The sequence below is a fragment of the Leptopilina boulardi genome, unplaced genomic scaffold (genome assembly GCF_019393585.1).
Source record: "Leptopilina boulardi isolate dan_hultmark-lab unplaced genomic scaffold, ZJU_Lbou_2.1 LbouV2_348, whole genome shotgun sequence".
Lineage (NCBI taxonomy): Eukaryota > Metazoa > Arthropoda > Insecta > Hymenoptera > Figitidae > Leptopilina > Leptopilina boulardi.
The window spans coordinates 162,056-182,420 of NW_026137916.1; the positions used below are offsets into that span (position 1 = coordinate 162,056).

Genomic DNA, 20,365 nt, shown 5'->3' on the forward strand with positions numbered 1-20,365 from the left:
AAAAAAAGATATAAATTAAAGAAAAATTACAAGATTCTTATATACAAATAATTTTTACTTATTTTTATTTATCTATATTTATTTTTTTCTATTTATTTATTTATTTAAATATAAATTGTTTTATTTTAAGTATATAAAATTTTAACTTTATAAGAATAGAATGAATGCAATTTTATTCTCAAATAAAAGTTGACGAAGTTAAAAAATGTTATACATGACATTATTGACTAATTTTTTTATTCAACAAATGATATAAAAATAAAATTACATTTACCAAAATTAACAATTTAAAATTTAAATTTGTGGTAATTATTTTAGAAACAATTTAATAAATGTAAATAGCAACATTACCAACAGTTGGTATATTATTAGAATTTTATCAGCAATCAATAAAACTCAAAGTGCTGGCATCTAATGGAACACACGAGAAATTATTTATGCCAAGAATGCTAATAGTATACCTTTGTATGATAAAATGTTAAGTTACAAGTATAAATAATTTTATACTCGAGTAATTAATATCTAAAAATAATATGTATTTAATATAAATTAAATTTTTTTTTCACTACCACTTTTACTAAATACCGAATTTTAAAGTAATTAATTTATTTTTTTTAAATTTTGTTTAACATTTTAAATATTTAATTCTGCAGTAGAAAAAATGTTTTTAAAACATTATAATATTAAAATACTAAAATGTTAATATAATTGAATATTAAATTAAAAACTTAAAAATAATAAAATAAATTATTTAAAAAATATCCAATTAATAAATATCTCGATTACAGAGAAAGGACATTCTCATATTTTCTGTACTGAAAGTGTACATTTCAAACTTTATAAAAAACATTTTTTAAAAATATAAAAAAAATACCGATTTTGAGAAAAAGTCAAAAATATGTTTGATTTTCAAAGAAGGGTTAAATTTTGAATTTTTTTTAAATGGTTATACCATTAGAAAGAGAGTAGGAAAAAACCTTTCGAAAACATATCCTAAGTCATATTTTGTTTAACCTTCCTTCATGATAAAACATAAATAATGTATAGTTGAAGTATTTACCCATTGGGCTAAACTTTGTGCAAGTTTTATTCATACCTTAGAGTATTTTTTTCAGTTGGATCGTTTCAGGAATTTTTCTCTATATTCAAAATAAAAAATAATTTTGTTCAATGCAACAAGAAAAATTTTTTTATTACAATCAAATAATAATGTATTTTAATTTAACCTTCGCTTGACAAGATGCCCACCCAGGGTGGGCCAGACAAATTGAAATTGCCATATCTTCTAAAGTTTTGCCTTAATTGAATCGCGATTTTAAGTCACTGAACAAAATCTTAAGAACTTTCAAAAAATGTAAAAACAAATTTTTAAAAAAAATTTCTTCTTGATTATTTATAACTTTTATCAATGTATGTACGGAGATAACCGGGATGATTCAGATATTTTTTTAATTCTATTTTACAAAAAGACTTGAAATCATGCAGACTTTTCACTGTGAGTGTTTATGATGTCAAATAATAGATATAAAAAATATTATATTGCATTTTTCATTTGTTTAAACAATTTATTGTTATTATTTATTAACTTTCTTTGTTCTGCACCTAGAAAGATGCAGTTTTTTTCTAATTTTGCAATTTATCAAGCGGAATATAATAAAAGATAGATTTGATGTAAAATTATTAATTCAACAATTGTTTAAACAATTTATTGTTGTTATTTACTAACTTTTTTTGTACGGCACCTGGAAAGTTGCCGTTTTTTTCTAATTTTGCAACTCATCAAGCCGAATATAATAAAAGATAGATTTGATGTAAAATTGTAAATTCAACAATTGTTTAAACAATTGTTAAATTAGTAAATTTATGTCAAGTCTGTCTGGCTATATTATATTCGGTTTGATAAATTGCAAAATTAGGAAAAAACTGCATCTTTCTAGGTACACTACAAGAAAGTTAATAAATAACAACAATAAATTGTTTAAACAATCGTTTGAATACTAAATTCATATAAAATCTTCATGTTTATTATGTTGTGCTTGTTAAGTTGCAAAATTAGAAAAAAATTGCAATTTTCTAGGAATATTATGAAGAATGTTAATAAATAGCAACAATTATTTGTTTAAACAATTTATAATAATAGTTGTTGCAAATTGAATTATATATTTTATTTATAACCTTTGAATTAATAACTATCGAAGAAATGGTAACAAATTTATAAAATTCTTCTACTGTCGTATGTATATTTGAAAAAGTTATAAATTATTAATAATAAATTGTTTAAACAAATAAAAAATCAACAAAATATTAATAAAATATATTATTTGGTAACATATAACAATTTTGGAAAAAAACTGAATGATTCTAAGTTTTTATTGCAATATACAAAGAAGAAAACATTTGGCCCACCCTGGGTGGGATCTTGTCAACCGTGTATATAAAAAGTATCCAGTCCGGCGAAGGTTAAATAAAAATGTATTTGTCTTCGACAAATAAATAATTTAATTAAAGAACAAATAAATATTTCTTTGATAAGTAAATATAACTGAATATTTGAATTAAATAACTGTTTTTTTTAGTATGAAATAAAATTACTAAAGCGCATATTTAAAAAAAAATAGTTCTAAAATTTAGTTTTAAAAAATATATAAGAAAAAGAATTTTAATTATGAAGAATTCAAGTAAGATAATGGAGATATAGTAAAAAATAAGAATATTAATGTGAAGAGCGGAAATTATTGCAAACCCGGAAGACACGAAGTCTCAAAGGAAACGTAACATCACATTTCGAATCAATATGAAATAACTCTGTACCATGATGGAAAAGAAGTGCATTCAACCACCCTATATCGATTTCCTCAAACATTACATTTCTCGAGACCAAACAGAGTCACAAGTTCACGTGTCTTATATTCTAAAACGAAACTAGATTTCAATCTTTCGTCAATAATAATAATAGTCGTCATAAAATAAATGTAAAAAAAGACCTTAATGTAGGTATAGTGACAGGAAATTGAATTGAAATTTCAATATCAAATTATAATTTAAATATAACATTTATTTCTATTGGATCACTAAATTTTCAATTATATTTTTTCGTAGTTACCAAAAAAAAATGAATTTATATATGGGACGTTCTTTGTCAACCGGACCACCCCATCTCTCCATAATTGGTTTAATTTAAAAAAATTTTATCATATTGGAAAAATTAGCTTGGAATGTCTACTTTTTAATCCCTTTGGGCGCTTTTTGAAATTCAAAATGTCGACTTAAATATGGCGCCTAAACGACATAAAAAACACAAAAAATCCACTAATATGATCTATATTATTATTTAAAGCTTCACATATGACGATAAAAATAACCACAACATAGTTTACTTACAAACTGATAACGTATCTCCATTCAAAATTCAAAATGGCGGATCCAATATGATGGACAAAAATTAAAAAATCGTTTAGATTCGCCTGAAACTTGTTACTCGGGGGTTTTTGGGGTCGCTGATTACAAATCCGTTATTATATTTTAAAAATTCAAAATGGCAGACTTAAAATAGTAGCCCAAAATTTAAATAATTGAGTAAAACCCGTGAAATTGTTTACTCGGGGGTTTTCGGGGTCATTGATTACGAATCTGCGGTTAATTTTTAAAAATTCTAAATGGCTGACCAAAAATCCAAAAAATTGAGCTAAACTCGTTAAAATGTCTACCTAAGGGTTTTTCAAGACAATCTTTACGAATTCATCGTTACTTTTTACTCCATTTTTTAAATTTTTGGTCCGCCATTTAGAATCAGCCATTTATTATTTTTAAAAACTGACATCAAATTTGTAACCAGCGACCTCGAAAACCTCCAAGTAGTAATTTTCACGAGTTTAGCTCAATGGAGAGATGGGGTGGTCCGGTTGACAAAGAACGTCCCATATAAATATAAAAATATTACAAAATATCTTAACCTAATTTACAAATTCTTATTCGATCTTAACCTAATACAATTTCTTAATACACTTATAATATTATCCGCCACTGCCGAGCTTCCGTTTCCCGTTACATTTTAGCTTCATAAAAATTAATATTAATCAAACTCACCCTCTTCAAAAATACAACTATTCCTCTCATTCTTTCTTATTTGTTCTAGTTTATGCATCCATTTCACATCTTGACCATTCTCATTCAGAATCCATCCTATACTCTTTAAATCTGAATTAGCGACTATTCGCTTTGAATTAGTGACTATTCGCTTATTCCTAGCGCAAAGTATGCAGCTGGGAATAAGTGAATAATCACTCATTGAAAATTCGCTTATTACTAGCGAATAGTCGCTGATTGCCAGCGAATAGTCGCAAACTCTGGGCTGATTAAAATAGTGACTATTCATTAGTAGTAAGCGAATTTTCAATGAGTGATTATTCACTTATTCCCAGCTGCATACTCTGCGCTAAGAATAAGCGAATAGTCACTAATTCAATGCGAATAGTCGCTAATTGAGATTTAGAGAGCGGATCAAAGCTTTGTTAATATAACAAATTGTATCGCCGATTTAACAATTTTCTTTGTTCATTAAACAATTCTGTTTGTTCACCGAACAATCCAAATAGTTTTAATAACAATCCCATTTTAACAATTATTTTTTGTCTATTTAAATCAGCCCAAAGTATGCAGCCACAAATAAGTGAATAGTCGTTAATTCAAATTTAGAGAGTATATTGACAATCTGGAATTGTTGTGTGGACTTAATTTTTAGTAACCACAACAATTAGTTTTTCTCCGTGTTCTTTCCCATATTCCTTCTCTGTCCTTCTTCTCCCACCCCCCTCTTACTTTTGTCCATATTCTGCCCTCCTCCATACTCCGCCATTTTGGATCATCAACCCTGACTCAATTTTTCCTCAAAACTCCAAGCTCTGCTTCTCTGCTTTATCCTCTTTGTCTCCCTTCCTGCGTCCTTTGCTAATATATATCGTGGACAATTTCTACTCACACCCATAAGCTAACGCAAAAATTTTTTATGTAATCTTTCCACTTTTTTTCATTTCCATCCATCCCCATACTTCCACTCCATAACTCAACACAGATCACACTAACATATCATACAACCACAATGTCTTTTTCCAGTCATTCTTGAACCTTGTTTTTCCAATCCTCTATACTTGCCCCATTATCTTACTCGCACTTTCCACACTTCTATTCACATTCAACTCATGTCCTCCATTAAAATTAAACCAAAAACGTAAGTAACAAAACTCATTCACTTTCTTATACACTCTTCGATTTACTTTCCAAACATTCCTCTTTCTATCTCTTTTATTCACAAATCTTATAATCTTCGTTTTCTCCACATTTCTCCACAAATCCTTTTCCCTTACATACTCTTCCAATTCCTTAATTAACAATCTCATTCCTACCTCATTTTCCGTCATTAACACTACATTGTCTCCATAAGCTAAAGAGTATATTCCTCCCGTCACTAATTATATTACCCCACCCCTTTTTTCCTTTTCGCTTTCATTTTTCCTCTAGGTCTGCCATTAGAAGACTATGAAGCGTAGAACTCAGTGGACACCTCTGCATTAGTCATGTTCCCTTCCAAAATTCTTTACTCATTTTCTCTCCTATCCTAACTTTTGCTCAAACCTCCGTATACACTTCTTTAACTCTTTCCACTATTCCGGCCCTTATTTTCTTTTCCTTTAGTGCTCTTCATAATATTCCTTTATTAACTACTACTGTATCTTCCGTTAATGACTAGCTAGAAGGCTAAAATTCTCTGACTTATATTTTTTTTGTTGAGTTTAATTAGTATACCAAATTACAGATATTTATCATTATTAGAACATGAGATCTGAACCGGCATACCTAGGACTAAAGACGGGACATTTTGTCCCATGATTATTAATACTGTTAAAAACAATTATTATTACAAAATTTTAAAATAAGCATTATGTACAGTTATTAGAAAGTATAATAACAATGATAATATGAGAGATTCTTTTTCAATCGCCCCAGCCCAAAAAGTCAATGTTCTGGGATTGGCTTCATACTTTGGTAAATTGTTGTCCTAGATGATAGTAATAAATCCCTAAAATATAAACTCATTAAAAAAATATTTGTAGAAAGTAGAGGGGGTTAAAGTTTTGACGTTAAGGGTAACATTGTCATTTTCAAATCTGTATTACTATGACAAAAGTTAATGGATTTTATTTTATCTATAATGAATTTTAATGCATTTTTCACGTAATTTTCAAAAATGTATACAAAATTAAAAAAAAAATTTTTTTGACCCCTTTTTTCAAAATCAACCCTTATTTTTCGATTTTCACCCCTTCGGGAATTTTTTAAAAAATTTTTTTTAGTTTCATTGGAAAGCTGAGGTTTTTTCCCATGACTATGTAAATACGAAAGTGGGACAACAATAATTTTGCGAGAAACATAATATTAAATTAGGCGGTGCCTACCTAAATCCTCAAATATGGTCTCCAGGTATACTCCTTATCGACACCGCCTACTTTAATATTCTGTTTCTCACAAAATTATTGTTGTCCCATTTTCATATTTACATAGCTCATGGGAAAAAACCTTAGCTTTCCAATGAAAATAAAAAAAAAATAAAAAATACCCGAAGGGGTGAAAATCGAAAAATAAGGGTTGATTTTGAAAAAAGGGGTATAAATTTTTTTTTTTAAATTTCGTATACATTTTTGAAAAGTACGTGAAAAATGCATTAAAATTCATTATAGATAAATTAAAATCCATTAACTTTTGTCATAGTTATACGGATTTAAATATGACAATGTTACCCTTAACGTCAAAACTTCAACCCCCTCTACTTTCTACAAATATTTTTTTAATGAGTTTATATTTTAGGGATTTATTACTATCATATAGGAGAACAATTTACCAAAGTATGAAGCCAATCCCAGAACATTGACTTTTTGGGCTGGGGCGATTGAAAAAGAATCTCTCATATATGTGGAATTATGCTTATTTGGTATTGTAAATGCTGGTGAAACGCGCTTAACAAAAAAATTGTTTTAAGTAAAATCTCAGTTAAAGTTTTGGGTTTTCGGTATACATAACTTATTGCTGAAGGTTTATTTATTATTTTAAGGACTACCGGAAATTTGCAACTTTTCGGGACCTTTTTTTTAGTGAAAAATTAAAATCCTGAAGTATTTTTAACTTCGGCAAAAAATTTTCTTTTTTACAGAAACAATTGCTAGGTGTGCCTTCTTTTTAGTGTAATTATTTACAATGTCCAAACCAATAAATAAAAATTGCACAATTTTTTGAATCTAAATTTTAATGTAACTTATGTTTCGTATCAAATAGAGAAATAACTAACGAAATAATATTTTCTTTTATTTATGGCCGCTCGGTGATTCAGTAAATTTCTATTTCATTTACAGAGCAGAAGGCTCTGAGCTAAGGGTACAGAGAAGAAAGAGAATAGTGATTTTTAATTACAAGGTTACATATTTATTTAGACAAACATTTAGAGTTATAAAATTGATCTTTAAGAGAGAGTATCCTGAAGCAACGATTCTTGAAATAAGGGGAAGTCAGCATTCCACTTGAAAATTTAGATGTAAGTTGTATGAAAAGGACTACTGCTATGTCTTTAAATATAAGCAGGAACGGCTGGTAGCAGATATCGTTTAAGAACTCACATGAAGGTTGACGGGCCTTGGTAATGACCACAGGTCCGGAGTTCAGTTGACCGCGATGAAAACCCAAATAATTAAATTCTTTCAGAAAAGGGAGAATACATGATTTCCAAATATTATGCGAAAGTCAAAGCCTTGAAAACTTGGATGAGTTCTTCTTGACGTAGAAACTTTTAATACTTGACACAGAGATTCTACTAAGTTCAACTTGAGTATAAAATTGGGCAGATTAATTCTGCAAGATTTTGTACTGATGTTACGGATTTCGAGACAATTTCTGAACTGAACTAACAGGTTCGGTGGCAATTTCTGAACTGAACTAGCAGGTACGGTGGCAATTTCTGAACTGGTCTCTCCGTAAAAATGTAGCCCTTTTATACTAAATTTTCGTAAGAGAATAAATAAAATTTTATTGTCTTGTGTTGCTATTTCCACCCTAATATTAGAAGCCAAAAGTTGAGACCTTCTCTCTCAGTTGAACGTTAAAAGAGGGGTTTGTACCGTTTTAATACAGAATAGACAGAGTATGAATATGATTTTAGTACTTGAATATTATAAGGAGAATTAGAAAAAGAGCATTTCTATATCCCAATCGCAGCTGTAGAAGAGAGACACTACAGGGGTTCGTCTGATTTGAGCACATAGGGAAAATTAGAAAGAGAGCATTTTTGTTTCGTAATCGTAGCATTTATGCTCTTTTAATGTAATAAAAGGTTTCTCGCTTCTATTTGTATATTTTTAGAAATACAGTATACGAACGTAGGAGGATACCATACTCATTGGTCTTTTATATGTAAAAGAAAAGATGTTCAGTTGTGCGCCAAAAGGGCGGAAGTTTTACATTTAAGAGAAAAGTATTTAGATGCGTAACAAAAGTACGAGTGTTTGTCGCAGGAAATCGCAACTCGGTATTGATTAAAAAAAAGAATTCTTATGATATGAATATTAAAGTTATGGTGACGTGACACTTAATAAAATATTCTATCAATCCGAATATATATTCGATTCTATATTTCAAATCAATCCGTTTCATTTTGAACCTGAAATCTTATTCTTTTTAATTCTGTTTTTCCATTTCGAATCAATTCATTTCATTCTTAAACTAAATTTGAATTCTATTGAATCCTGAAATTTTATTCCGAATCAATCCCATAATTGGCTTGGAAACAGATTGATTCAGATTCGTTAAAAATTTTCTTAAACAAATTTAAAAAAAGATAAATTTTAATCGAAAACGTTATTAATCTCAAATAATAATATCAAAAATCAGAAAAAATAAATTATTTGAACAAATTTTTTGATTTTATAATTTTTTTTATTAATTTATATGTCTTTTATAATATACACAATAATATATAAATTTTGATTTATTTCACCATACAGTATGGACTTTTTAAAAGTTTCACAAAATTTTATTTACTTATTTAATATTATAAACAGGCATAAATAATTAAAATAAATTTTTTTATTAATAATTAATTATTATTTTTAAAAAATAAGCAGAAATAAAACCTTCATTTTTTTGAAAAAATAATTGCATAATCATATTTTTCAAGTTGCCACTGACATTAGCAGAGTAAATGACGAAAAAGAGGCCTGAAGTAACTTGAAACAAAATAAAAATTAGTTAAATTCTTATACGTACAGTAAAACAATTTTTTTAAAACAATATCTATTACTATTCACTACATGCACAGAAAAAAATTAATTACTCCCAAGTAAAAATTTTTTTCAAACGCCGATATTGACAACAGGCTCAATCATGCACCAATACTGGCTGGCCGACAGTTGGCTTACCAATATTGGTTCAGTACTGATATGGATTAAATTCTGTACTGTGCCAATACTACAAGCCAATACCGGCATGCCAGTATTTTCCAATACTGTGCCAGTATTATTGAGACACTAATGGTAAACCAGTACCTGGTCAGTATTAATTCAATACTGAATGCCAGTATTCGGAAAAATTATGAAAATTGACCTCCATGAAGTTGGCGTTGACGCTCAGCGCCGAAAATTATTTTTCACAGGACCAAAAATGAAATACTTTTTATGGTATTATGTGAAGCCAAAAACTTTTTTAAAAATGATTTGTTATTTTTGATCCCGTGAAAAATAATTTTCGACGTTGAGCGTCGACGCCAACTTCATAGACGTGATAAATGTGTAAAATGTTAATATAAAAAAATAACAATTTAAAATAGTTATTATAATAATTTATTATTATTAATAGTTAATGCTATGAGCGAGTGCGGTTCGAGCGAAGAGTTGGTTTTTCGATCCAGCTGCTCAAGTAATGTAAAAAGCAAAAAGAACCCTGAATTTTAAATATCTACCAATGCTGGCTTATTACTGGTTACTATAATTTTGCCCGTACTGGCAAAATACAGAATTACTGCTAAATTCCAGTATTAAATCAGTACTGAACGCCAGTACTAAGCCTTTACTAATGACCAGTACTAATAAATGTTATCATCCCAAACATATGCCAGTATTGGTTCAATATTGGCGGTCAGTACTTTACCAATAATTGCCAGTACTGGCGCAACACTGTGCCGGTTGTAAATTTTTGCTTGGGCTTTAGTATATTAGTAATTTTTTAAAACTTTATGAAAATTAATATTAAGGCCATGTTGGAAAGAAACATTTTTTAGAACTTTCAAACTTTTTCTAAAATGGAAAAGATTTGAGGTTAAACAAAGTTTGGTTTTCTCAAAACACATTTTCCCATACTAGATCACGTGTGAATTTCCCACATGGCCTTAAAGGCATGAAATTTATTTCTTTTCTTTACACTTCTTACCGAACAAACATTAGTCAAAGATAAATCTTTCAGTTTGCCAGCAGTTACTTTACAGGGGGTTCTGCTCCTTATCATAATAAATAATAAAATTTTCCTCATTTTCACTGACATTTCATACCAATCACTCTCGTATCTAATAAATTAAGGGATCAGAATAATTATTAATTCAATTTATAGTTTCATTATTTAAAATAAATTTTATTAGGTAATTAATTTAATTTCAAACGAACTTTGATTTCGTTTCGATATTTGTAACGAAACGAAAGTAGAATGTACTTTTATTTCGGTTTGATAAAGAAATCAAAACGAAAGTATAATGATAGTTTTTGATTCTGATAGTATCCGTCGCTATGTGACTCTAAACTTGAGACTTAAAACGCGTAAGACTCGACGTAATAATTTATGACATATGACTTAATTCAGTTAGAGAACCGGAAGTAATCCGACAAACTTTCGTTTCGTTTAAAAACGAAATCAGATGTACATTCTACATACGTTTCGTTCACTAAACCGAATCGAAACTAAGTTAACTTTTGATTCTGATTTCGAAATCAAAACTTAAATGAACTAGACTTTATATTCAGGTACCAGAATCAAAACTGAATATAGCTGACTTTTGATTCTGATTTTGGAATTAAAACTAAATAGAGTTGGCTCTTGATTCTGATTTCGTAATTAAAACTGAACAAACTTGATTTCTGATTCCGATATTCTGATCAGAATAAAAACAAAAGTGTTTTTGAATTTTATTTTGATTCTGTGAAGGTCCCTGTTTTAAACTATCGTACTTTGAAGTATTGAGAGTGAATTATACTTTTTTTATGCATACATAGTATCTGCGAGACCAGTTCCGTAATCCATAAATCTTTGCACCAAAAAACTTTTTAAAAATATAAAAAATAGTCCTACTATAAGATTTGCCCCACATCTCAAAGCAATTTCAAAACTATTAAAATTTAGAACAACCTGTAATAAATAAATTTAATTGTAATTATATTTAAAAATATCATAAACAATTCTTATATATATATATATATATATATATATATATATATATATATTATCAATTTTAGAAACAAAGAAATTCTCACCTCAATTAAAGAAACAGAGATAAATGCAGAATATGCTACTAGCATGAACAAAAAATAGGGACTGTAAAGGGATTCAATGGATCTGCAAAATCTAAATAAAAATCATTTTTCTTAAATTCTTTCTATTTATTTATTTTATACATAATACGCCACGCAGCTAGCTGGGAGGAAGAGCTCGATCATTATTCTCTAAATTTGAATTAGCGATAACTATACCACTGGTACCAATCAGCGTAGCATTAAAATCAACACAACTTGCTCTCTAAATTTGAATTAGCGACTATTCGCTTATTCGTAGCTGCATACTCTGGGCTGATTAAAATAGTGACTATTCGCTAGTAGTAAGCGAATTTTCAATGAGTGATTATTCACTTATTCCCAGCTGCATACTCTGCGCTAGGAATAAGCGAATAGTCACTAATTCAAAGCGAATAGTCGCTAATTCAGATTTAGAGAGTGGGTCCCAAGTAGTTTTTGCCTAACAAACACAAAATGTATTAAAAGCTTTGTTAAAACTTACTTGTTAAAGTAGGGAGTTTTAACACGAAACTGAAGTACGCAACGTTTATGATAAACGATTTTTAAAGAAATAATTTTTTAAAATGAAAAATTCTATAATTTTTTGCCTAAAAAATATTTCTTGTAGTTTTCATTAATCAACAAATTATAAAAAAATATTTTTTATGCAAAAAAAAAACTACTTGTGACCCAACTTGTGTTAACTTTAATGCTACTACTATAGAATCACTCACAATCAGACAGTTACTACTTAGGTCTCCGGTTATCGTAGCTTTTTTTCTTTCCGTGTATGAGCTCCATAGCTGGTAAACGAATCCGTAATTTTTTTGTAGGGCTGTTATATTACTATAAAGTCACTAAATTTTTACTAGAACAGAGTGCGGTAGTTCTTCTTCTTCTTCTTCTTAAATGACTTGAGGCTTAGCCAACTGTCAAAACAATAAACTTAGAAGACGAAAAAGTTCTAGAATACACTATATGCTACACTGTTGGTAATACAGGTTAGACAACAGCAAAGTAAATCCAGCTTATAGGAAATTTGAGATTGAATCAAATATATTGTTCGCTTGGAAACGGACAAGTCGAGTACAAGGAAAATGACTTTGCTATACGTTGAATCTATTCATGAATCATAATAAACTCCCATGAGAAGAATACATGTGAGAATTGAATTCAAAGCGTATAGGCCATACATTGATATATATATAATTGATCTCAATAACAATTTCTAACTTTCAATCAGAAAAATAACACAATGGAAGGTTAAAGTAAGACTACTGTAGTCAAGCTCCCTCTGGGCAAAACAATGAGAAACAAACTCAAATTGAGTGAGAAACATCAATTGTACTTGTAACGCGGGAAAATGTCAACACCGGATTTCAAACACTTTAAATATACTTAAACCTTGAACAAGGGTATACAGTTAAGATATTAAACTGTCGAAGACCACAACACTGCAAGGTGACACCGCAGATATACGAAAGATGTTTACATAGTTCCACAAAGCATTATAAACAGCAAAGGTCACAGCACGATAACAGTGAGTCACCTCAAACTCAGATAAAACCAGTAAAATTTTTGAAAATTACACGGAACAGAATAAAATAATAAAATGGATTCTCAGGGTGACACAAAAAATTTGGATATTTCACAAAAAGGTTACGATGAGCGAGGGTAGAAGTCACACTCGCTTATAGAACAAAACTCAAAACGGATCACGATTAGAACAAACTTCGAGGAATACTTCAGAGAGCACGTGGTAGAACGAACGGTTTAATAAAAAAGGTTATATATAGTTGCTTTCAAAAGCAGAACAAATCATATGTATTCAAAACACAGAACTTGGCTAAAAATGAACTAAAACTTGTTTGAACAAATCAAAGGTAGAACACAATCAATGGTAAATGCATGGAGTGCCGGAACATATTCCGTCCGGTCACTACCGCTGCCAAGTTAGAACTCGAGTGCGGTAGTTGACAAGAATTATGACAAATGATGGGTGAGGACAATAGGGGAAAGGGGGTGTTCAAGTTTTGTGACGAAGTGTGACATATGGGGAGGGGGGGTTTAAATTGTTTAAAAATTGCGTGACGTACTATGTTCAAGACCCCATTATATGTAACGCGTCGTGAAGAAAGGTACCTTAGATGCAAATGAATCATAGGTTATGTTTACGTTAGTTTTACCTTTTGATTAAATTTCAAAATAGAACATACAATTTTTTGCTTCAAGGTCCCTTTCTTCGCGATGCGGCACATATAACTTTTCATTTTTTTTTAAATATTAAACCAAAAAATATATGTATATAAAAATTTAATTTTTTTATTAGGTACAATCATTTTTTTAATTAACCATTTTCAATAGGTATACAAACTCAAATGCTCGATTATGATGTTCTATACAAAAAATCAATGCTTTCATATTCTCAATTTCACTGTTAACGCTATTAATTTTCTTTAACTGTAAGCTAAAAGAAAAAAATAGTTATTTTCGGTATATTAATGAGTTAAATTAAATGTTAAATATCTATTTAACCAAATTCAGATTTAACAGAATTTCTATTAAATTGAACTTTTGTATAGGAGGTATTTTAATACATCGAATTTTTCAATAATACAAAATTTTTATGAAAATCAAATTCATTTCAAATCAGGAAAGCTGAAATATCATTTATCTAAAATTTAAGGAAAAAAAATTTAAAGTGTTATAACATTTAAAGTAATTTAGATGTCTCATTTCTTTTTTTTGAATTTGAAAAAACTTTCATTTTTCTTTCAAAATCCGTTGGAAAAATTAAAAAATGATCAAAAATAACAAAATGACGGCTATTTTAATAATAAAAATTTAAATTAACCCCATTTTTTTTTACTTAAAATTTTTTTGTGGATTTTCTTCACAGTGAAGAATATTTTTTAAAAGAATTTAATTTGTGCCCGATTTTGGTAGAAGAGAAAAATATTAGAATATCTGCTATAAAGAAGTTCAATTAACTAGAAATTCTTCGATGTGAAAAGTAGGGTCATTATAAAATCTACTTTATAAAATTCTGTTAAATAAAAATTGGATAATTTTCAATTCGACACTACAAAAATATCGACAAGTCTAATGTGGAGAATATTCTTGAGTCCATATTTTCGTATAATCGTCCTACCTGCATGGAAATTGTGCCATTAAGTGCACAAGCCTCAAATTCTCTATAATAAATAAAACACTGATCTTTATATAAAATTAGAATGCATTCTTACAATTTTTTTGCAAGCTGTAAGCAAGGTATTTTGACGAATCTGAAGTACGCAACGTTTATGATAAACGATTTTTAAAGAAATAAATTTTTAAAATGAAAAATTTCTATAATTTTTTGCTTAAAAAATATTTCTTGTAGTTTTCATTAATCAACAAATTATAAAAAAATATTTTTTAGGCAAAAAATTATAGAATTTTTCATTTTAAAAAATTATTTCTTTAAAAATCGTTTATCATAAACGTTGCGTACTTTCAGCTATTTTGCGCCCGCTTATATCACAACAAGCGGATGGAAAAGTATACTTTGCGCCTATACATTAAATGCCTGAAATGGCATACTTTCCATGTGGGTAGGGCAAAAAAAAAAAAAATTTTCTATATGTTAATAAATGAAATTTAAAAATTTTATATTTATTCAATAAAAAACTTTCCATTATTGTACAATAAGAATTTAATAAATTATTTAAAATTGTTGAAAAAAATTACCTGACAATTTTAAATAAAGAGCATGCGTGCTCAGTGAAAACAGCGAAAACTGTTTCAGCGCTCAGGACAATAAATACTACGATAAGTCCGAGAAATGAAAAATGAATTACAATAAAATAAAAATAATCCTCGGGACAATCAACGTAATAATATACTTGAAACGGAAATTTTTTTGGTCTTGATTCATTAAGCGGTAAAATAATATCGAGTATTTGTGAAGTTAATGACGTGCCAAAAAACAAAATTCCTGTCACAAATAAGCTTCCTAAAAAAATTAAAAAAAAAAAAAATATATATATATATATAATAATTATATACAATATTATTATATTATATTATTATTATATTATATATAATAATCATAATGATTTATAACAAATAAATTTTGGCAACCAATTAAACAAATAGTTAATATCCTTCCATTATTGGCGTGATTAAAAATAATTAATTGTTCCTCTTTAGACGACCAAAATTCCACATTATATTTGAAATCATTAAAAAGTCGACTCAACTGTAAATAAAAAAAAATGTTTAATAATTTTTATTTAAAAAAATATATATAAATAATAAATATATATGTGTAGTTTTCATTTTAATTATTTATTTTTAAGGGTATGTGAACAAAGGATGTTTTTTTTGGGGGGGTATCGACTGTATACAATCTAGCTAAACACAATGAAACTGTATACGTTTAATTGTACACAGTTCAACTCTATGCAGCTACATTAAAAAGTTTTTAACTTTTTATTCGATACAGCTTAATTCTATACTGTTAAATTGTATGCACTTCGATTCTGCACAAAGCAAGTTTCGAAGTTAATAATAACGTTTAACTCTATACGGCTAAGCTGTACACACACAAATTTGTCATCTTAAAACTTTTCAGGTTTGTTTAATTGCATACAGATTATTTCAATACATGCATTTAAAAAGTAAATAAAACTTTTAATTCGACACAGTTTAATTAGGTACAGTTAAATTGTATACAGTTCGACTCTGCACAAATAAATTTCAAAATTAATAATGTTTAACTCTATACGGTTAAACTGTACACAAACAAATTTGAAATATTAAAGTTTATTAGATTTGTTTAACTGCATACATACTATTTCGATACGCGCATTAAAAGTTTCATTTACTTTTTAAATGGGCTTATCGTCCGCCATATTGGATCCGCCATTTTGAATTTTTAAAAACGGACATCACATTCGTAATCAGAGACCCCAAAAACCCCCGAGTAACGATTTTCACGTCAATTGGATCGATTTTTAAAAATGTCGTCCGCCATATTGGATCCGACATTTTGAATTTTTAAAAACGAACTTTAGATTCGTAATCAGCAGACGAAAATCTTAAGGGAACCATTTGGTCTGATTTTTTTTAACATTATTATTCGATTATATTGCATATTCTAATTTTGGACATGGCCCCCTTTGACCCCCTGTATTTCGGAAAGGGGGCACATGCTCATCTTGAAATTTTGCAGGGATTATTGGGTCATCATATGTAACCATTTGGCATAAAAAAAGTTTCAAAATTCGAGGTACGAAAAAGGGGCACTTTTTGCCGAGGCTCCTTGTGTGTGTACAGCTTAACCGTATAGAGTTAAACGTTATTATTAACTTCGAAACTTGCTTTGTGCAGAATCGAAGTGCATACAATTTAACAGTATAGAATTAAGCTGTATCGAATAAAAAGTTAAAAACTTTTTAATTTACCTGCGTAGAGTTGAACTGCGTACAATTAAACGTATACAGTTTCACTGTGTTTAGAACAGCGAGATTTCTTAAACCTAAATCTATTATCCCTCAATATTTTAGACAAAAATCTTTTCTCATTTTAGAGTAAGATGTATACTATCAAAACACATTTTTTCATACTAGATCACGTGGGAGGTTCCCATATATCCTTAATAATTTTTAAGACTTATAGGAGATAAAGAAAATCACATATATAATAAGAAAAATAATAAAAACAAAATAAAAAAGTTGATTGAAGATTTTTTAAAAATTATTGAATATGTAGAGGAGAATGCGGGGTGTGACCAATTAATAGTACTAGAGACGAACCATATTTCGTTTAAATGAACAAACAATAAAATAAACTAATGAATTAAATCCTGTAAAAATTATTGGAAGGCCCTCCATCACTTTTTCGGTAGAGTCATGTTCTTTAATAGCACCACCTATCTAAGGATAAAATATATTTATATATAAAAATGTGTGTATATGGCGCGCTACAAAGACTTATATTAATAATTTCTATTGAGAGTTGATCCCCTTTTTTATTTTTACTTAAAAATTTCAAAATATAACTTAAAATTTGTTGCTTTTTAGATACATTTCTTCGGAGCGCGTCACATATATGTTTAATTACACAAATGAATTGAATTAAGAATGATAAATTTTTATCATAAAAAATATTATCAATAATAATAATAATAAATAAATATTTACAATAAATTACTATTGTTATCATTACACATTCCCCTAAAAAAAAGTTACTTGTCCTTCAGACTACAGTATCCATCCCTCCACATATTTCGAGGCACTGAATACGAATCAAAAATGAGTTTTGCTTTATCAAAAGTTGATTTTTCCTAACCTCAAAAAAAAACAAAAATTTCTTAATGATTGATGGATTTACATAAAACTTGGTATTTAGGAACTTATTTTAATATAAGTACTACTCACAAATTTCCAATCAAAGCAAGCTGATGTGGAACTATGTGTAGGGAATTAAGTTTTAATTAAGTATTATATAGGTATTATCTCTTAGAAAAATTATTTTAGGAAATTTTAAAATTATAAAAATCGGTCAGGAATCAAATCTATTCATATTTAAAAATAATTAAATTCGGATTCGTGTTCAGTGCTTCAAAATAAGTCAGAAAGGATTTCGCAATACTTTATTTTCTTTTGTGAAGCTATGTTGTTATTTAAAAAAAAATTTAATTTAGGCAAATATGTAAAAGAAATTACGGTAATAATGAAAAATATTATAAGATTTAAAAATATGAAACATTGAATGAAAAGATTACGTATTGCACTGTAAAATGGCCATTGGCCGATACAACACATAAGAAATTTATTGATATAAAAGTAACGATTGTCAAAGATGTCTTTCATTCTTTTCTTATATAAGAAGAATGAGTAAAATTGAAATTTTTTACGTTTGACAAAGTCAATATTTACAATTATTTTATTCATATCAATCCTTGAAGAAGTGATTACGAAGTTCTATTCGAATTTTCTGCAGAGAATTATAAATTTTCAATGAATATTCATTGGAATAGAGGTTCGCTGAAATTGTCTATACATAAATTGTTCCCAAGAAACATTACTGTTTCCCATCATCGTGGCTTCATAAATATTTCTTATTAAAAAATTTGCGCCTCTATAGATTCTGCCGCGGCTATAGCTTCAATGATAGAATTGTTTTTTAGTATATAGTTTCTCAATCTCGGAACAGAGAAGAACTATTACTCCTATTACTACTAATATTTTACAATAAAGTATAAACATTATTTTTCACTTTTGACGCTATTTTTTAAAGGTATTTATCTTGCTAGATACAGGCATTCAGAAAAAAAAATTAAGTCAGTCCAGGTCAACTGTGATAAAAAAATTTCATTGATTTTCTAAAATGTTAAAACTTTTATGAATATCTGTAGTTCTAATTTTTATTTTTTTTTTCACTTTAGAACGGTCTTGTCTGTCTGAGTGGCGGTCGAGTTTTTTTTATCGAGACCCTCAAATTACAATTTTCATTTCAAAGAATTCTTTTATATATAATTATTTTTTTACAAATCTTCATTTTTCGAATTAGCATTTGAAAAAATTCATTTTAAAACGAATTTTTACTTTACAAAATTTATAGGTACGAAATTTTTATTTAGTAGAATGTTTATTTTACAGAAATATTTCCAAGGAAATAGATTAATTTGGATGGTATACTTAAGGAATTTTGACTCTAAACGAAACATTTTTTTACCGCTTACGAGAAAGAGTGCAATATTTTGTAAATTAAAAATCTCTGTTATTTTTGCTCGATATGTTTAAAAATTTTAAATAGTATTTTAGTATATGTTTAGGAATATTTTACTGTTTTTTTTCATTTTTATTATTTATTTATCAGATGTGTAAAAGAATATTATGAAATTATTAAATTCAAATTTAAAATTTAGTACCAAAATAAATTTTTTTTAAATTGCAATTTAAATAAATAATTTAAATAAGTATAATAAAATATTATTTTATAAATTTTATTATATATATTTTAAAAATATTATTAAACAATAATATACTTGACGCTGAAAATGTTGATGAGTCTGTTAGCAATTTTTATAATTATTTATATGAAATTTTCAATATTTATGTGCCTTTAAAATTTTTAAGGACCTCACATTTTCCGCCATGGTACACTAGGGAGTTAAAAAGATTGGTTCTCGAAAAAAAATTGCGCATTTAAATTATGTAAAAAACAAAAATGACATCAATTATTTAAACTTTTCAAATTTGAGATCCGAATGCAAAAAATTATCAAGAATTTGTTATAATGATTTTGTGATTAATACTGAAAATTCTATTACTGTTAATCCTAAGGTGTTCTGGAATTACGTTAATTCATCTAGATGTGAAAATTTTGTACCTGATCATATGTTTCTTGGAGATGATAATGGAGATACGCCATTGGCTGTTTCTAATCTTTTTGCAAAACATTTTAAATCGGTTTATACCATATCACATCCTCAGATCTCCGATGAATCTTTTAACTATAATTTTGAAGTTAATCTTCAAAATATGTATATTTCTAGAAATGATATTTTTAATAAGATAAAGAATATTAATCTAAATAAAGGTCCAGGACCTGACAAAATTCCTGGTTCTCTATTTAAAGCAAGTGGTTATTCGCTTATTGAACCCTTGTTTATTATTTACAATAAATCATTAAACTCTTCCTCCTTTCCGACTGAATGGAAAAGGGGTATTGTTGTTTTATTGTTTTTTATATAAACAATATAAAAAACACATAATATTGTTAATTACAGACCAATTACGATT

At 28.0% G+C, this 20,365-nt stretch overlaps 1 protein-coding gene across 1 annotated transcript; it reads right to left on the bottom strand.

Annotated features, from left to right (window-relative positions):
* Nucleotides 1-9,115: 9,115 nt before the first annotated feature.
* Nucleotides 9,116-18,430, bottom strand: LOC127286107 (odorant receptor 49b-like). The gene is made up of 9 exons (XM_051312412.1): nucleotides 18,284-18,430; nucleotides 17,372-17,491; nucleotides 15,696-15,813; nucleotides 15,303-15,567; nucleotides 13,948-14,040; nucleotides 11,556-11,646; nucleotides 11,294-11,430; nucleotides 10,465-10,597; nucleotides 9,116-9,266 (listed from the first exon to the last, which is right to left on the bottom strand). Exons 1-9 carry the CDS (start codon nucleotides 18,428-18,430, stop codon nucleotides 9,213-9,215), a joined length of 1,158 nt encoding a protein of 385 aa, XP_051168369.1. The 3' UTR covers nucleotides 9,116-9,212.
* Between the last annotated feature and the right edge of the window lie 1,935 nt (nucleotides 18,431-20,365).